General features: G+C 39.0%; 1 protein-coding gene across 19 annotated transcripts in view; it reads right to left on the reverse strand.

Moving 5' to 3' along the window:
* The window catches only part of TAFA5 (TAFA chemokine like family member 5), a 592,535-nt gene that overhangs the window by 263,473 nt on the left and 308,070 nt on the right, over positions 1-20,992 (reverse strand). For all 19 annotated transcript variants that reach the window (XM_073328349.1, XM_073328350.1, XM_073328354.1 and 16 more), the window contains exon 2: positions 10,859-11,008. In XM_073328349.1, coding sequence (XP_073184450.1) covers positions 10,859-11,008 — 150 coding nt within the window. The remainder of the gene's footprint in view (positions 1-10,858; positions 11,009-20,992) is intronic.

A 20,992-nucleotide genomic window follows, 5' to 3' on the forward strand; every position in this document is an offset into this window, starting at 1 on the left:
GATTGGTACTGCACTTGTGGAAGAATTCTAATACAATCATGTGCGTGTATGTCAGTAGGTTTCTCTCTCTCAAGTGAGCACCCGCAAACACACACAGCATTATCTGAGTAAGACTGTACTAGTCAAGATTGCTTTTAGAACAAGAACTAAATTCATTACAATATTGTACATATATATCCAGTCAACCTCTTTCCTCTAATCAATCTCCTATATCCTCCAACTTAAAATGGTGCTGAAGAATGGGTCATACACGGACAAGTTACTCTGTGGACAATCCAAATGGTTATACTGAATTGCCATATATTAAAACAATGCTAATAAACATTTCATTACAGAATTTGATCTAAAAGGAGGGTCTATAGATCTCCAGAATGGTAAAAACAGAAAATTATGAGGCAGATACTAAGTTATATCACCACTACTCCTACATTATAGGTATGAAATTACGCCATAGCCATTACATACAGTTACACCATTGTCTCTTTCAGCAGAGAAGTAATACACATCAACTCAAGCTAGAAATCAGAGAGAACACTGAGGCCCCTTTCAAGCTACATTAGTACTCTACCATATTTAGAGAAGAATGATTGGAAATGAGTACATCAGAGCTCTTCATGCTAGCCAAATATCTAAAAGTAAAGCTTTGTTTTTTATACTTTACTGAGACATAGTGCAGAGTTGTGCCTGTTTATATTTAAGACTGCTTCCAGTTTTCTAGGATCTGAAGCACACACTTTCATTTCTTAGGAAACGACACTAGTTAATATACCAGTAGAAATCAGAACTGACTTTGGTAATCAACTCAGAACTTGTAGAGATTGCTCTTGGTACAAGTGCTTTTGAAGTATAAGAGCCCTTAAATTTCCTATTCTCTTTGCCATATAACTGACATCAGAATTCAGTCCTTCAGAAAATATACAGCATAACAGAATACACGCTAGAATAACATTCAACATAAAACAATGAGTAAATGGTAGTCTAATACCACTACCAGAATGTGTTCTGAATGTATTCTTCTAAATTTGATACAGAAGTCTGTCAGCGGACTTCTGGACACTGCCTCGTGCAAAGTCCTAATTTGAGCATTCTGGGTTGGTCCTTGGCTCAGGCAGCGGTTGCTTAAATCAAATCAAGAAAAATCAGTGTTCAGAAACTTACACAAGTCAAAAACCTTGGCCCACAGGGTTTCCATCTACAGCTCCCTCCCTTGTATTCCAGAAGGTTCTAAGTCTTTTAGAGGCAGACTGGCAGGGAGTTGCTGGCACTGACGTTCCAAGTTCTTTCAACCCATCTCTTCCTGTCTCTCTTTACACTTGTGCCTACCTTCATTCCCTGCAGCAGCTGGGGAGGGGCATGTCTGTCCATAACTGACACTTCTCACAGTTGGGGAGGCTGGTTTTGCTGTTTGCAGGCACAAAGGGTTCTTAACTCTTTCCTGCTGTGTTTGTAGACACCATCACAAAGCCAAAGAGTGCTCCTCTATCAGAGGTTCACATCGTAGTAACTAGTGTTTTCTTAACTACTGCTTTTGCTTAGTCTTCATCTTCAGTGCTTTTGTTCTAATTATTAAAGATCTGGGATACAATTCTGCCATTCAGACTCACAAAGCATAGAAGGAACCTTTACTCCACAAGCAGTCCCAGTGAAAACCAATGGGACTATGCACAGAGTATAAAATGGGAGAATCAGGACATTAGTTCACAGCAGATTATCTACTAAATGATATTCTTATTCAAAAAATCTTACCATTAGGGTATCTTCATTCTGGAGTAGGAGACTGTGATGGGGCTTACTCCCATAACCTGTTAAACAAGGGGTTAAGAGCCAAATTAGTGCAGCTGTGATTGATTGAATCCTGATCAGAGGGAGTGGAGCTAGATAAGGATCATTAGGCACCCGGGCCTTATAGGAATCTGAGTGAACTCAGTAGGAGAAAGACTGAAGAGAAGGTGCAGACAGAAACTCACAGAGAACAAGCCAGGCTCCTTCAAGGAGGGAGCCCTGAAATAGGATTACTGAAAGCACTTCAGTGGAGCCCAAGAGGGGAGGAGAGTGTTTAGTTCAGCACATAGGCACCAACTCCGTGGGTACTCTGGGCTGGAGCGCCCATGGAAAAAAAATAGTGGGTGCTCAGCACCCACCAGTCTCAGCTGTTCAGAAGGGCCCCGCCCAAAGAGTTGATTGGTGGGGCCACCAATCAGCTATTTGGTAGGTGGGTGGGGTCTGGGGGAGGAAAGAGGCAGAGCAAGGGTGGGGCCTCAGGGGAAGTGGTGGAGGGGTGGTGGAGTACTCCCGGGGAAAAATAAAAGTCAGTGTCTATGGTTCAGCAGAGGAAGCAAAAGTTGGGAGGACCTAGGGAGAACCCAGAGGCCTGAGAACCAAAGGGAGGCTATGTAAACCATAGCTGCAGTGCAGCACCACAAAGGGACTTAGAGATAGGAAGGGACCCAGAGAAACAGCAGCATGTCTGAAGAAGCAGACCGAGCTGCTTAATGGAGGGTCCCTGGGTCAGAATACAGAGTTGAGGGAAAGTATGGGTTCCCCCACCAGCCTCTGAGGAAGAGGCATCCAAGCCCAAACGAAGGAATCTTGAGCCTAAGGTGGGGATGAAGACTGATCTGAAAGGACAAGCTGAGGAATAGCCCAAAGGGTGGGGGTTGGGAGGGGAGGTTTTTTGGTGATGGGATGTTTATGAACTTTCTCTTCAACCTCCTTGTTACCCCAGAAGGGGACCGAACCAGATATGACTTGGCAGCAAACCCAAGCCATGGAAGACCCGGTGAGAGGCAGATGGCCTGCAGGAGGTACCGAAGACAAGGACATCTTGTAGCATCGCACCCTGACATAAAGAGGTGCAATGGGTGGTGAATACATTACACTTCACAGGCAAAAAGTCAAGCAGATGACTCAAGATCAGCTGTGAAGGCCAAATATTCCAATAACACAAGTGTCAAAAAGATGTTTTGTGTGTCCTTAGTGAGAAAGCTGAGTTTGTTTTTAATTTTGGCATTGAGAACTACGTGACTAAGAGAGAACAGAAGTCTCTAATAGACAAAAAACACACACACAAAAATCAATAACTGCAGATGTTCTCTCTCAGTGTAAGAAAAAAATATCCTACCCTATGTTTGGTTGTCACATTCCTAAAACAATGGTACTTTGCTAAAAACCAGAAGGATGTACAGCTCTCTGTGAAGGTTACTTCTCTGAACTGGCCAGCAGAAAGCATTCAATAGCAACTTCCCCAACACTTTTCCTAGAAACTAAATATGCTAGCACCTTTAGAAAATTCTACCTCCGCCTGCCCAGGCAGCAAGAATTGTTTGTGTTCTTGAGATTTAGCCATCTCACCAACTCACAGAACCATTTATTTTTGGTATTAGTTGTCAGCATTAAATATATTCATATGCAGGAGATTATGGACATGAGACAATGCTTGGATTACCTTCATATTTTTCTACTTTAAGGGGAAATTATACTTATGTTGAAACCAGATGGACACTGTCTGTCATAGTGCTGGGGAAGTCTTCTCTCTGTTTTCATGAGACCATGTCTGAATGAGCATTGTAGAAACCGTATTCTCTTTCTTTTATGATAAATTATTTAGAATTTGTTACCTGGTTCTAGCAGGTTATGGATCTACTTGATCCCTGATTCCAAAGCACCTGTGGAAGTTCAATGTCCCTAACTACATGCTGGAAACAAAATAAATGTATCTTAAAAGTGTTTGCAAGTGCAGCACTTAATAAAGGGCATAAAGTTTCCACTTTATACCTTTTAGGATAATCTGTGCTAATTGAATCCATTAGCACTACATAGGAACAGCATTCCAAGAGGAGCTGTGGAGGCAAAAAACCTAACTGGCTTCAAGGCTGAGCTTGATAAGTTTATGGAGGGGATCGTATGATGAGACTGCCTACAATGGCATGTAGCCGATACGTGATTACTAGCAGCAAATATCACCAATGGCCAGTGATGGGACACCAGATGGGGAGGGCTCCAAGTTACTACAGAGAACTCTTTCCCAGATGTCTGGCTGGTGCACCTTTCCCACGATGTCTGGGTCTGATTGATTGCCATATTTGGGGTCGGGAAGGAATTTTCCCACTGGTCAGACTGGCAGAGACCCTGGGGGTTTTCACCTGCCGCTGCTGTATGGGATACGAGTTAACACTAGTGTAAATGGTAGATTTTCTGTAACATGAAGTCTTAAAATCATTATTTGAGGACTTCAGTAACTCAACCAGAGGTTATGGGTTTATTACAGGAGTAGGTGGGTGAGGCTTTGTGGCATGTAACATGCAGGAGATCAGAGTAGGTGATCAAGATGGTCTCTTCTTGCCTTAAAGTCTATGAAATAACAGGAATTGTAAGACAAAGCACAAACTGCAGAGTAATCCATAGCCACAGTAGTCTGCTTGTAGCTTTTGCTTTTAGCTGATGATTTCACTACTTATTTCAAATGTGAGGGATTACAGAATGTACGCACCATCTTTGGTTATCTGAAAATTTCCAACTTCATACAAAGAAAAGGAGTACTTGTGGCACCTTAGAGACTAACCAATTTATTTGAGCATAAGCTTTCGTGAGCTACAGCTCACTTCATCGGATGCATACTGTGGAAAGTGTAGAAGATCTTTTTATACACACAAAGCATGAAAAAATACCTCCTCCCACCCCACTCTCCTGCTGGTAATAGCTTATCTAAAGTGATCACTCTCCTTACAATGTGTATGATAATCAAGTTGGGCCATTTCCAGCACAAATCCAGGTCTCCCCCCCCACACACACACACACACAAACCCACTCTCCTGCTGGTAATAGCTTATCTAAAGTGCCTCCAGCTTTCACCCTGACCACACCACACGATCCATCGTCTACAGCCAAGCTCTGCGATACAACCGCATTTGCTCCAACCCCTCAGACAGAGACAAACACCTACAAGATCTCTGTCAAGCTTTCTTACAACTACAATACCCACCTGCAGAAGTAAAGAAACAGATTGATAGAGCCAGAAGAGTTCCCAGAAGTTACCTACTACAGGACAGGCCTAACAAAGAAAATAACAGAACGCCACTAGCCGTCACCTTCAGCCCCCAACTAAAACCCCTCCAACGCATTATTAAGGATCTACAACCTATCCTAAAGGATGACCCAACACTCTCACAAGTCTTGGGAGACAGGCCAGTCCTTGCCTACAGACAGCCCCGCAACCTGAAGCAAATACTCACCAACAACCACATACCACACAACAGAACCACTAACCCAGGAACTTATCCTTGCAACAAAGCCCGTTGCCAATTGTGCCCACATACCTATTCAGGGGACACCATCACAGGGCCTAATAACATCAGCCACACTATCAGAGGCTCGTTCACCTGCACATCCACCAATGTGATATATGCCATCATGTGCCAGCAATGCCCCTCTGCCATGTACATTGGTCAAACTGGACAGTCTCTACGTAAAAGAATAAATGGACACAAATCAGATGTCAAGAATTATAACATTCATAAACCAGTCGGAGAACACTTCAATCTCTCTGGTCACGCAATCACAGACATGAAGGTCGCTATCTTAAAACAAAAAAACTTCAAATCCAGACTCCAGCGAGAAACTGCTGAATTGGAATTCATTTGCAAATTGGATACTATTAATTTAGGCTTAAATAGAGACTGGGAGTGGCTAAGTCATTATGCAAGGTAGCCTGTTTCCTCTTGTTTTTTCCTACCCTCCCCCCCCAGATGTTCTGGTTTAACTTGAAGAGTGGTCAGTTTGGATGAGCTATTACCAGCAGGAGAGTGAGTTTGTGTGTGTATGGGGGTGGGGGGGATGTGAGAAAACCTGGATTTGTGCAGGAAATAGCCCAACTTGATTGTCATGCACGTTGTGTAAAGAGTTGTCACTTTGGATGGGCTATCACCAGCAGGAGAGTGAATTTGTGGGGGGGGGGTGGAGGGTGAGAAAACCTGGATTTGTGCTGGAAATGGCCCACCTGATGATCACTTTAGATAAGCTATTACCAGCAGGACAGTGGGGTGGGAGGAGGTATTGTTTCATATTCTCTGTGTATATATAAAGTCTGCTGCAGTTTCCACGATATGCATCTGATGAAGTGAGCTGTAGCTCACGAAAGCTTATGCTCCAATAAATTGGTTAGTCTCTAAGGTGCCACAAGTACTCCTTTTCTTTTGGCGAATACAGACTAACACGGCTGTTACTCTGAAACTTATCTAAAGTGACCACTCTCCTTACAATGTGTATGATAATCAAGGTGGGCCATTTCCAGCACAAATCCAGGGTTTAACAAGAACGTCGGGGGGGGGGGTAGGAAAAAAAAGGGGAAATAGGTTAACTTTGCATAATGACTTAGCCACTCCCAGTCTCAACTTTCATGTCTGTAATCACGTGACCAGAGAGATTGAAGTGTTCTCCGACTGGTTTATGAATGTTATAATTCTTGACATCTGATTTGTGTCCATTTATTCTTTTACGTAGAGACTGTCCAGTTTGACCAATGTACAGCCCCCCAACCTGAAGCAAATACTCACCAGCAACCACATACCACACAACAGAACCACTAACCCAGGAACCCATCCTTGCAACAAAGCCCGTTGCCAACTGTACCCACATATCTATTCAGGGGACACCATCACTGGGCCTAATAACATCAGCCACACTATCAGAGGCTCGTTCACCTGCACATCCACTAATGTGATATATGCCATCATGTGCCAGCAATGCCCCTCTGCCATGTACATTGGTCAAACTGGACAGTCTCTACGTAAAAGAATAAATGGACACAAATCAGATGTCAAGAATTATAACATTCATAAACCAGTCGGAGAACACTTCAATCTCTCTGGTCACGTGATTACAGACATGAAAGTTGCTATATTACAACAAAAAAACTTCAAATCCAGACCTCCAGGGAGAAACTGTTGAATTGGAATTCATTTGCAAATTGGATACAATTAACTGAGGCTTGAATAGAGACTGGGAGTGGCTAAGTCATTATGCAAGGTAACCTATTTCCCCTTGTTTTTTCCCACCCCACCCCCCCGATGTTCTTGTTAAACCCTGGATTTTTGCTGGAAATGGCCCACCTTGATTATCATACACATTGTAAGGAGAGTGGTCACTTTAGATAAGCTATTAACAGCAGGAGAGTGGGGTGGGAGGAGGTATTTTTTCATGCTTTTTGTGTGTATATAACAAGATCTTCTACACTTTCCACAGTATGCATCTGATGAAGTGAGCTGTAGCTCACGAAAGCTTATGCTCAAATAAATTGGTTAGTCTCTAAGGTGCCACAAGTCCTCCTTTTCTTTTTGTGAATACAGACTAACACGGCTATTACTCTGAAACCTGCAACTTCATACAGTAATCAGGTGGAGAGATTATTGTGCTACTCTGTATGTCTCACCAGAGCCACTCATAATATAGGATGACAGAAGAGAGAGTACGGAGCCAGAGCCATCAATCCTGTGAAAGGAAGTGGTGTGTGCTATTATGAAAATGAAGACTGGGAAATCACCGGGAGTAGATAACATGCCTGCAGAATTGTTAAAAGGGATTGGCAATCGCAAAACTGAAATTATGTGGAAAAACTGTAGTGATATATATATATATATGACTAAAAAATGGCTGGAGGACTGGACGAAGAAAATTGTTCTGCCTTTCTCAAAGAAGGCAGACATGACAGTTGTAGTAACTATCATACCATCACCCTGGTATTGCATGCGAGGAAAGTTCTTCTCTGCATAATTCAGAATAGCATGAAACAAACGAAAGAAGCAGAGCTACCACCGCAACAATCTGTTTTCAATGCACATGTGACCAAATGGCAAATATTAGTCACATCACTGGAAAAATGCAGAGAGTACAATCATCCACTGATCACATGTCATCCATGGCCATCTTTGGAGGATATTGGCAGATATGAGTAGTCCAAAGCATTCCGAATTGGCAGATATGGGGTGTCCAAAGCATGAACTCATTGCAAGTCTCTTCCACCAACATCAGCCATGGTGCAAACAGTAGCAGCTGACAGTCAGTGGTTTTCCACCGGGCAGTCTATGAGACAAGAGTGTATTTTGTTGCAAGCCTCTAACACATACACAGAATTTATGATGAAAAAAGGCTTGGAAGGTTTTGACAAAGTAGAACAAGCTTGGATTTCCATTGGTGGACACCTAACCGACGTCACAAATGCTGATAATATGACATGTTTTGTAACAACTATAATGCAAATTTTGGAGTCTGTAAAAAACAGTTAGTGAGGAATGTGGACTATTCCTGAATGTGATGAGAACAAAATGCACATACGTTGACTCAGATAACAAAAACAGCATGCAAGCAGAAATCATAATTAACAGACAAGCTAGAGAGGCAGCAGATTAATTTAATTATCTGGGATCACATATAGCTAATCAATGAAGTTGTGTCAAAAAATTAGAAAAGACAAGGGATAGCTTGCTCAGGTATTGCCTCCCTTAAGAAAGTGTGGAAAAACCATTCTGTCTCAAAAGGGGCAACTAGTGAAAAGCCTAATTTTTCTTCCATACAGATTTATGGATGTGAATAAAGTTAATGCTGCTAACAAGAAGAAAGTTGAAGCTTTTGCAATGTGCTTCTGGCAAAGATTCTTGCATATCTCATGGACAGAAATAAAAGATGAATGCCTATGTTAGAAAAAAAATATTGGAGAGAAGCAGACCCTGATGTCAAAAATCAATAGAAGCAAACTCATGTACTTTGGTCACTTTAAGCACAGGAAATAACCTTCAGAAAGTTATTATGGAAAGAATGGTGGAGGGTCATCGTAGTAAGGACTGATCAGTGAGGAGAGAAATGGATGGTGCAGCAAATCACTGGAAGGTCAGATGCTGAGTGCTTGAAGACAGCAATGGATCATGAAGGCTTCTGAACATTCTGCTGATATAATTGCTATGCAGACATAGAATCATAGAATATCAGGGTTGGAAGGGACTTCAGGAGGTCATCTAGTCCAAACCCCTGCTCAAAGCAGGACCAATCCCCAATTTGTGCCCCAGATCCCTAAATGGCCCCCTCAAGGATTGAACTCACAACCCTGGGTTTAGCAGGCCAATGCTCAAACCACTGAGCTATCCCTCCCCTGAAATAGATTTATTTACAATAATCTACTCTCTTTAGTTGCATAAAGATGATTACCAAGGATGTTGGCAGCAAAACCAGGAGTCATACTAACCCCTCCCACCCATTCCACAGATAACGGGAGACATTTTTCTTTTCATCATATAAAAATGAGATGGGACCTCCCCCAGACTGAATGTGGAGCCCAGTTAACATATGACCTCCTTAATTGCTTAGCGAAATTTGTGAGTGCATTTGGTTTGTACATGCAAAATCCATATTTGCCCTCACAAAACCTACCTTCTTACTATCACACTGGGTATTTGCACATAATGTTGAATTACCCAATTTGCTAACAAACGGGCTTGCAAAATTTGCCCGAATAGATAAGGTGGCCCACTAAAAATTCATCCCTTAGGTACCCAATGAAACAATATTATGTTACTGCAAACAGGGAGGAAGAAAATTATTGGAGATGGAGTCCCACAATCCATGATGGAGATAGCAGAGAAAATGAACTGATCTACCGAGTACCAACAGTAGTGAAAGCAAACTATGGATGAAGTGAGCTGTAGCTCATGAAAGCTTATGCTCAAATAAATTGGTTAGTCTCTAAGGTGCCACAAGTACTCCTTTTCTTTTTGTGAATATAGACTAACACAGCTGCTACTCTGAAACATGGAAATAGAATGTATATGATGTTCTATGCTTAGCTCTGTGGGTAGGTACTGAAATCCCCATTTGAGCTGTCTTCTTTGACAGTCAATGGGTGAGATCAAATTCTTATGTAATGGCATGCAATATTTTTATTTAAGGACTCAAGCTGGTATGTGAGTCATTTTTCAAAGGCAATCTTTATTGTATCCATATAGAAGCATCTTCTTTTGTTCTTGTTAGAGTCTAGATCAAAATATGCCATTTTATGTCAACTATTTTTAACATATACTTAACATCATATTTTATTTCTTCTAATTGCAATATGAATGCTTTCTAATAAGGTTACCTCAGCAAGCTTACAATGAAGACTGCACCACTGCTAATGTTTTACTTAGCTGTAACATAGCAGTTCATTTCCTTCACAAAATGATTTCAAAGTGAAATATTTTCATACCTCCCTCTACATCAGCATTTTTGCAGGCTGCACGCTCTACTCAGCCACTGCATCCACAGTGAATCATATATAATGATCATTTTAATGAAAGAAGAAATACTATGCATGTAAAGTACATACATATTTTCTTTTCCAATAACATCACTAACGCTTTTTTCAAGAACACTAACTTTCATGCAGGAGTGGTCACTTTAGCCTCAGTGGTATTAAACCTTTGACTCTAGATTATAGTAAATGCATTTTTGGTTTCACACAGAACTTAAACAAACAAACAAACAAACAAAAATCCCACTCTAGAGAGCTCATGGGTTTCAGCATCATTCAAATTAAAATACAGAATAGTCCAATGCTATTAACATCTCACCTGCATTACCAAACTAAATCAGAAATGAAGATGCTAAAGAAGAAAAATACCACTGATTCATTGTCCTTTGGGGAAAATATACTATTAATGAGTAATTCTTGGTTTTGAGGATTTCATATCGTATCACCACAAAACTAACCGATTAGTAGGTTAGCTCACAGATACAATAATGTCAGATACACATAACCTTTTTTGTTTGAATATACAATTAAACGTGATGACTTTTGTGCTGGTAGATACTGATTGAATGGATCTTTGCCTCTTACCATCCACGCAGGCTGGCCTTGCTCTTGTTGTACCGGCAATCTGTCCTTTTTTACATGCACAGCGAGCTGTTTGTCGGGCTATAGTCCTTCGGGGCTGACTGCTATCTCTGTCCAAAGTAACAATCTCACATGTACCTGCAGCCAGTTGACCTGGAAAAAGAACCAGCAACAGGTACCAGAGTCACTGAATGCACTACAGGCAATCTATTACAGCTGAATAGAGTCATGGCCCAATGTCATGACAGACATTCCACAACAAATGGGAAGCCTGCGGATGAATATAATAAAACGGAGATGCCATACAATTTTTCTTTGTGGTGGACATGTGAAAACCTCGCAAACTGGTTTGGTCAGAAAATGGTGATTTTTCTATAGAAGCAGGAAAGCTAGGGTCAAACAGATTACTTTTATGTTAGTTGGCGTAAAGGAACAATCCATTTTTGCAGCAATGAAATTAAATGTGGCACTGTCTATACATGTGTTGAAAACAAATGTTTGAAAATGTTTGAAAATATCAAAGGCAAATTTCAGAAAATATCTGCAAACAGTGCCCTTTCCATGAATGTAAATCTTAATTACAGGATTTTTCTTTGAAAATCTAGTTTTATAACAAAGCATTTAAAAGTTTGAGCAGATTTTTCAATCCCTTAATTTAGCTTCCATCCCATCACAATAAAATACAAAAGCACTTACATACATATTTCCTATTAGATACTAGCCTGTGATCATTTTATGTACTAATCATGCCATCAAATTGCAAACCATATCAAGATGACATTATTTAATGGCCAAGCTTATATATGTATAAGTTCCCCTGACCTATGTTATTTTCTCCAGAAATATTAAGAAAACCCATCCAGTTTGATTCTGGATTTCATACCTGCTCTATGATAGATACAGAAAGTAATAGAAAAAATGTTTTTTGGTGGAAGTTGTGCATCCTGAAAGTTTGAAATGTCACATTCCTTTTGAAGATGTTGATAACATGACACTAGTAAAGGCAAATGTTAACTTTTGCAAGCAAGACAGATACATTACAGATAATACAGTGGTTAATAAGTTTGAAAAACAGACTATCACTTTTCACTGGGTAGATCTGTTATTTATCTCTTCTAGATTTTATGTTACAGTGCAAGATAGCACTTTTATTTGGTCTTGTACTTGCATGCAATCAATTACAACCATTTATGTGAACATGTGCAAAAATGTGCCTGAAATTCATAAGCTAACTACATCTAGTTCTCAGAATACTTGAGATGGAATAAATGCCAATCCGGAGATGACAAACCGGGCTGTGCAATTTCAACAATATTTCTAGTAAATGGTTTCAGGTCTATTGAAAACCTTAATGTTTCTTGTCAGGTGGGTCTTATAATGTAAGGTGCACATTTGAACAAGCAGTTAAAGACTGTGATATCTGATCTTTTACTACCACAGTTCCATAAAAATAAACCCTCTTATTTCACAAAAAGCTACCTAAAAACAACGATAAATTCAAATGAAGTGAAGTCTAAATGATTAAAATAATATTGGCATTGTTTTCTAGATGTAATACAATTTTTACCTTGTAGATTATTGCCCTTTTCTCGGCTTATGTTTCATGTTGCCCTGGGAAATGTGAATAAGATTTCTGGAATTGTCAGAGGAGCAAAATATTGATGGGTCTCATCCAGCCACTGGGATTGATTCACCAATGAGTTGCTCTAATTATATGTTGGTGAAATTCCATGATATCAGTGAATTATACCAGGGTAAACTGGAATAACACAATGATGAATCAGGAGCATAGCATTCTACAGACTACTACACATATTTACATATCTATATTAATCTGTTTAAAGGTTTTCCAAAACACCCATCACCATGTTATCTAGTGCCTCATAGTTAAATTAGATTTGCACAGTGAGATTTTTATAGAACTTCATGAACCTTCTTCTCTTCTGCATTCCCTGTTTAAGATGTGTTTATCTTAAGCAGGGACTATTTATTTTTAATTATTTTATTTGTTTGCTTCATTTCTCCTTTCTCTCTCCCATTAATCTGGTTACGGTGGGGAAGCTTTTCAAAGAGGAGGGCTTTGTAGCTTGCCCAGCCTCTATTTGCCTGATCTCCCTTAGAAAATTATTCCAAAGTTGACACCCCTTAAATTGAAGGAGAAAGAAAGAAAGAAAGAAAGAAAGAAAGAAAGAAAGAAAGAAAGAAAGAAAGAAAGAAAGAAAGAAAGAAAGAAAGAAAGAAAGAAAGTTTCTCCACATCTGTCATACATCTTGTCCTGCGCTTTGGGAGCTGCATTTTCCCCAAAAAATGTAAATACATTAATGAGTCATGTGTGGAGATGCAGTCATTGATGTGACTAGTTCTTGACCCTTGATGAATTTAAATATCATGACGGAGACCTTAGAATGGTAACAGAAATAGAATGGAAACCAGTGGAGGGATAGAAGCACAGAGATGATGAGCTCACAGAGGCCTTTCCCACTCAGGAGGTGGGCTGCTGTATTCTAGACAAGCTGGAGTTTTTCCATGCTTGCCACCATCAGTCCAAAATGCAGTAAGTAACAGTAATCCAGCCTGGGGGATGACAGTATGAATCACTGTGGCCAAAACCTCATACGGAAGGAAAGGGACAAGTTTGCTACCAAGGTGCAGATGGCTACCTGTTTTTCTAGACTAAGCACAGAGTATGATAAATAGGGGTACTTGCCTTCAAAAAGCCAGCTCATTAATTGAATCAATTCTCCCTTTGGACCCATTTCTGAGCTAGAAATACACAGATATCAAAATCCAAAACTGATAAAACTCTAAAAAATGGCAGTACTTCTGTAATTATTATTTTAAATTTGGGGCCACATAAATACCCACAACTTTCTTTAGGCAATGGGAATTGTGGGTACTCAACACCTTTTTTTTAAAAGGAGAAAAATAATATTTATCGTTCAGTTCTGTAACTGTTCCGTGTGTGAGAATCCTATCAAGGTCAATGACAGTTTCGTGAATACATGCTGTATAGCAGGGAGGGAAAATGAGGCTCCAGGTGAAACGATCAAATCCTAAAATGCATCTTACAATAGAGTCTATATTCTTGAAAAAATAAAATTAAAGGCCAGTTTGCTAATGAAACAAAGATTTCTTCCCAGGTTATTTTTAGGCATACTGGTTTGCAATCTCATCAAGACAGAAATGTATTCCAAAGAACCTTGAAATTTAAACTGCATGTCATATCAGAAAGAGACCACTTTTTGTAAGATGTTTGATGCCCTTCATACCACATCCCCAACATGCAGTATAGTAATTACTCCTGAAGGAGGGTCTGCATGATGATCTATTTAATGTTAGTTCTCTGTAGGAAATAACATTTCTGTTCTCTGCCACAGAATAAAATAATCTATTTAAAAGAAAGTCTGCTGTGATTATAACAAATGTGATACAGTTATGAATTTCTCTCTTACACACACTGAAAAGCAGAAGACTTCATTTTTCCTTAACACAGAAATTCAGATGGAGACAACATGTTCTCCATCTTCTAATACAATACAAACAGAATCTGATCTAAAGGGATGGTTTTGCTAAGGGTTTTAGCTTCCATATTCATCCAGGAACTTTAATTCTGAATTGCACATGCAGGCTTATATTGTAGTTTCACTGAATAATTTTCCATGCACCACCAATTTGATGCCTAGCAACACAAGCTCTTTTTAGTTCAAAATGCATAAAGGTAGATGTCATTAAAAATCTTGGCTAGATTCAGGCTCTGTTTGTGATTGAACACAATGCCAGCAGTTGTTTCAAATCAGATCATCATAATAAATTCTGCATTTTGTTACTCAAATACTGAAGTATTATTGACAGGCCAAATCCTGAGTGACGCTGAGCACCCACTGAAATAAGTGGGAGTTCTAAGAGGCTTAGCATTTCTCAGGATTTGCAACAGCTATTAACCCATAAGTGTCCAATAAGTTTACACATATTTTGCTTAGAAGAAAAATGACTGCTTTAGGCAAAGCTTGAAAATATTAATTCCATATTTCTTTCTTCCGATGAAATATTCCAGAACAATAGGTCTTTCCTTGACAATGACCTGAATATTATGATTACATTTAAAATGTCTACTTTTGGACATAGCCCTTTAAGCTTTTATTTTAAAATATAGTTGAAAACAATAGCACTAGGCAACTGGAGGAAATTAATTTAACCTAGAGTAACAAATTATATTCTCAGCATTACAACAATGTAAATTCAGTGTAACTCCAAATTTACATTGGTGCAATTTGAGAAGTCAGTGAAACAACTTTATAATTACTGTCACAGAGCAAAATTTGGTTCATGCTCTATAACTGAATATAGGAAAAGGACATTCACTGAAACATCACGATTTCAAGATAGCTCTCAACTGAGAGTACTATTTCAAACCTAATTTATGCTACAAATGCATTCCAATTTCTCAAGAAACATATACACTAAAATGAACTAAATCCCTTTTCCATCACTAAAATATCTAATTCTGAAAGCATTTGTCTCAAAGACATTCAATCTGTTATTGAGGATCATCTAGAATCCAAATCTTTTATTAAAACATATAAATGCTGTGGTTGTTTAGGTAAAGCAGTGCAAACTGGGATTCTTCAGACGTACTACTCTAGGACAGCAACTCTCTTTAAATGTTCTTAACTGGTTCCAACTGGGGATGACTGTGCTGATGATCAAAGAACCTAAGAATTAATCTGTCACTGTTACTGAAAGAAAAAGGAATTACTTTGGATAATTCCTTCATTACAAATTTATCCTGCAGAGGTACCAAAAGCTAAAAAGCACTGGATGCCTGTGACTCAGTTTTGGGAAATCTGTGGACTCTTGCAGGGTCTTCTGTAGGATCTTTGTTGAGTTACATTTACAGAGACAAATTGTGCTCTCATTTACATCAATGTAAAACTGGAGTAACTCCAACTTCAACAAAATTATTCTGGATTTACACTAGTGTAAAAGAGCATAATTTGGCCCGTATTTTGCAGTGCCTACATTAAGAAGAAAAGGAGTACTTGTGGCACCTTAGAGACTAACCAAATTATTTGAGCATAATCTTTCGTTTCGTGCTCACTTCATCGGATGCATTGTGGAAAATACAGAAGATGTTTTTATACACACAAACCATGAAAAAATGGGTGTTTATCACTACAAAAGGTTTTCTCTCCCCCCACCCCACTCCCCTGCTGGTAATAGCTTATCTAAAGTGATCACTCTCCTTACACGAAAGCTTATGCTCAAATAAATTGGTTAGTCTCTAAGGTGCCACAAGTACTCCTTTTCTTTTTGCGAATTCAGACTAACACGGCTGTTACTCTGAAACCTACATTAAGAAATTTTTCAGCTAAAAGCCTTCTATGATTCACAAGTAAATATTATGAATTAACAAGTGAAAAATCTGATGAAGGTCTGCTCTTTTTAAGAGTCTGGTTGAAATATTTTCAGAGTAATGCAGCCATGAAACAGTACGGTATGTCCCTAAAGTAACCACTAATCTTGTTGTCATTTTCAGACTACTACTTCTTAACCACTTCACACATAAAAGCAGTATGGATGCTAGGTGGATAGGAAAAAAACAGTCATCCTTTTCATTCTGAAATAAGCAATCAATTTTAATGAAAGGAATAAGCCTTCACAGCTAGGTAAAAAAAGGTATAGGCAAAAAAAAAAAGTCTATAGTGTAATAGGCCTTCAAGGTTCATTCAATACATTAGTTTATCCTCTTGCGGAATTATTTTTAAAGTAAATGTAATATTATGCTAACACTGCACATGGTGTTGCCAGTTTACATTATTTGCTTAGTGCCACAGCTTTGAAACTCAACTCTATTTATTTTTGTATAAATATATATTGTATTGTCCTCTGTTCACTGCCTTCAAAAACACAATTAAAAGGAAAATAAATGCAGATAGTGTCTCCACCAAAAACTTCAGGTCTAAAGACCTGATTCTGTAGTCATTCCAAAGCCTGAACTTTTGCTGATGCCGAAAATGAGCTCACAGCCAGGAGAGGCTCAAAAATCAAGACATTAATGCATAAAAAAGGAATGTAGAAACATTGCATACCTTATGATATTTACCATTTTCAATTTGCTTCCTGTTCAGTACATTATTTCCAAAAGTGATTCACAATGGTGAACAAATACAGGACATAGCAGTGTTCATTCTCAGATGCCTGCACAGTCACATGTCCAAATTAACACATTTGGCAGTACATTATATTCTCCGTGAAGGGAAAAGTAACAGTTTGGAGTACTGTATTGAGGAAGAAACTTGTGCACCACCATGGCAGAGGACAGAGGCATAATGTCCATGTGATAAAGCCACCAGAGTACACAGGATAAGCGTTTCTGGTTGGTGGTATGTTGCCATGAGTCAGATGCATCCCAGTGACGCATATCCAAAATCTACCTTTGTTCTCCTCCTATGTTCAAGGCCACCAGGGCACAGTTTACTCATTAAAGAAACTTAGAGGCCTCTAGATTGCTCTAAGTTGCACTGGCTTGTAAGATCCTACACAGAGTTTGATGGAATGTACTGCACTCCAGTCATGCCTCCTTCCGCACTGGCACAGCCCCTATACCTGAGGTGTTAGAAGCAATGGCATACATATCTGACTCTATGCCAGCCATGGAGGGCAGTCATTAGCGCAGTGGTCTAGCCTCTTAGCAAAAAAAAGGGGCTCCAGTGGAGGGCCAGTATCTAGTCCCAGAAATCCAACCCCCTTTCTGAGCACTCAGGAGGTAGGGTAATACAGCTTGGTGCACAAGGATTTGCGGTAAAAATCTGTGCTCGGTGTCAGTCTGTCTCATTTTTCAGTCTGCACACCAAAGCATCTCTTTTCTGTTCAAAGAGCCCAATCTTTGCATACTCACAACTCCCATTGACTCTGTGTAACATTCACTAAATAAGAATATGTTTCTACATCAAGAGAAAGACTACATACAGTCACCCAGAATTAAAATTAGTCTCAAGTTACTGAAAAACTAAAAGCCTTTTCAGTCTACAGTAGGAGAGATACATGGCACAAATCCACTCAACCTTACATCTGTAAGATAGAAGCAAACAAAAAAAAGTCTCACCCATAGGTATGAAAGAAGCAAGACTTCAAGTTATCCATTTACGTTAGTGAAAATAATGTTAAGTCATTAAATTAATGACATTGTGTTTAAAAGTTTAAATTAACATTTTTATTTTTAATTATTCCCTCTCTAATGAGGGCCATCTTTAAATGTAGTAATCAATTTTGGTACCCAATTAAAACTTAAACTGTGCTATCAATTTCCTCACCTAATACATAATACTGTTCAGACCAAGCTCCTTAGTAACAAAGAAACTAAAATGAAGACTTATTCTTTTGCTCAGCCATTTGAAGAAATATGCTTACCAGTACTCATGAATTACCAGTAAGAAAGATGCTACCCAGGACATGAAGTAGTATCACTTCTTGTAAAGAGACTATATATTTTAAAAAATAAAAAATTATCGGTTGTACTGTATGACCCTAAAACCGAAGATACTTCAAAGCAAACTTCTCCTATAGAATGTTTAGAAATAAGCAACTTGTGAAGTCCCCTTCTAGTTACCGTTATACTAGTAACAAAGAATGAATCAGTCACCATATTCTTTGCAAACCCCATATAAACTGGATGAAGTCAATTTAAGCCTGATACTATGAATCCCTTAATCAAACCCTATGAAAAATAGCACTATATAAGGCCCTATTCTACCCTGTATGAAGAACTCCCATTGACTTCAATGGGACCCCTACAACCAGAAGATCCACAGGATTGTGTCCTGAGTTGGCAACATTTTGTGTCTCCTATTTTCACCTAATTTATAGATCTTTCAGATTTAATGACAGAATATTGGCTGTGATCAAAATTTCAGTATGCGGGGTAAGTGTTTCTGATTAGTGGTACTTTGCTACAAAGCCTCCCCAGTCACACTCTGACCCAAGCTAAACACATGTATATAGGACAGCACTGTCAGCATAGACCCTGGTGGATAGTCACCAAGGAGGAATGTCTGCCCAGGCTGGAGGTTGTGGCAATGGACACTTTGGACAATGGCTCATTAGGAGCAAGTACAGCCCCAAAAGTAAATGGTGGAAGGCCAGGGAAGCTATGATGTGCCAATTCATCATTTTCTACCAGCAGCCTGGTTATAAAGTTTTTAACTGAAAGCTATTACCCCACTGGAAATCCTAGGAGGATGATGGCTCTATTACTACCTGCTATTCTTTGGGATAAATCTCTGCTGGAGTGCAGAAGAACAGATCAATCTGGTTTCAGTGGTGCTCAACCTAGCTTTCAAAAGTATGAATACGAGACATGTGCGCAAGAGAGTACAAAAGACACAGACCGAGAGTTGGAGTGCACAGAGGCAGATGGGAAGGCAACAAAGACAGCAAGAAAGATGTCTGAGTTGGTAGATGCATAACCCATCAAACTTAAGGTCAGGTACACATGGATATCACAGACTCTACATATGTGTTTCAGATGTACATCGCCACATTTACCAAAAGTCGACCTGCCTTTCTTATTAAAATAACTTAATTCTACATGTAGCCATAAAATAGGTTGAATGAAAATTGAGGATAAGCTGATATCAGAGATGAAAAGCTGGAAATAAATGTTGCAGTAAAAAGGCTTTTCTGCAAAAGGCCATACAATCTTTAATCTAACTGCTCTGAATCCAGAACGTATAAGTTTTAAACAAAAAGATTTTAATGAGATTTTAAATTTAATCTGTATTTATTATGACACTGAGATAAATCCAATCATTCAAGAGCTTGGGTTAAGTATCTCTGGACAAAATGGGCAGACGCAAGTATATATTATCTAAAAGACAGCGAAGAGATGTGAACTAAATGATTAATCACCACTGCAAATGGTTCTCATGCATCATGCCATTTCTCCATGCTATGTGTATGTGTATAGCTTTGTCTTTAATTTGGGAGGGTTGGGAAGAAGGGAAGGAAACAGATTTTGAAATAAAAAACTGAATCTCATTTAATCTTAAAGTTGGAAAAATACTATTCAAGGAAGCAAGTTTATTTTATAGAAATAAGAAAGGAAGATAATTATTAAACAGGCAGAAATTTATTACATGAGAATCATAATCTATTGTAAATATACAGGACTGAAAGTGAAAAGGTTTGCATTTTATTCCCGACTCTGCTACGCAGTTGCTGCAGTAATTAGCAGGACTACTTTCATGAGTGAAGGGAGCAGGATTTGGCACAATATAGTCCAGATACAGGAAACACTTAAGGACATTAGTAACTTTAAGGATAGGCCTAAATTGGACTACTTCTCAGTTTAAGTGTTTGCAGATATTAAATAAACATTGTAACACTCTGTCAGGATCCAGTCTAGTGATCTGGTAAAAATGAGTCAGAAAGATACGTTTCTGACCCTACACATTCTGATGCTGTTCTATATGACTATTATAAATAATATTTCTAAGAAAAAAATAAAAGGAGGACTTGTGGCACCTTAGAGACTAACAAATATATTTGAGCATAAACTTTTGTGAGCTACAGCTCACTTCATCAGATGCATGCAGTGGAAAATACAGTGGAGAGATTTTATATATACAGAGAACATGAAACAATGGGTGTTACCATACACACTGTAACGAGAGTGATCAGGTAAGGTGAGCTATTACCAGCAGGAGAGGGAAAAAATAACCTTTTGTAGTGATAACCAAGGTAGGTCATTTCCAGCAGTTGACAAGAACGTGTGAGGAACAGTGTGGGGGGAAAATAAACATGGGAAAATAGTTTTACTTTGTATAATGACACATCCACTCCCAGTCTTTATTCAAGGCTAAGTTAATGGTGTCCAGTTTGCAAATTAATTCCCATTCAGAAGTCTCTCGTTGGAGTCTGTTTTGAAGTTTTTTTGTTGAAGAGTTGCCACTTTTAGGTCTGTAATCGAGTGACCAGAGAGATTGAAGTGTTCTCCAACTAGTTTTTGAATGTAATAATTCTTGACGTCTAATTTGTGTCCATTTATTCTTTTACGTAGAGACTGTCCAGTTTGACCAATGTACATGGCAGAGGGGCATTACTGGCACATGATGGCATATATTAGATTGATCGATGTAC

The sequence above is a fragment of the Lepidochelys kempii genome, chromosome 1, assembly GCF_965140265.1.
Source record: "Lepidochelys kempii isolate rLepKem1 chromosome 1, rLepKem1.hap2, whole genome shotgun sequence".
NCBI classification, from domain to species: domain Eukaryota; kingdom Metazoa; phylum Chordata; order Testudines; family Cheloniidae; genus Lepidochelys; species Lepidochelys kempii.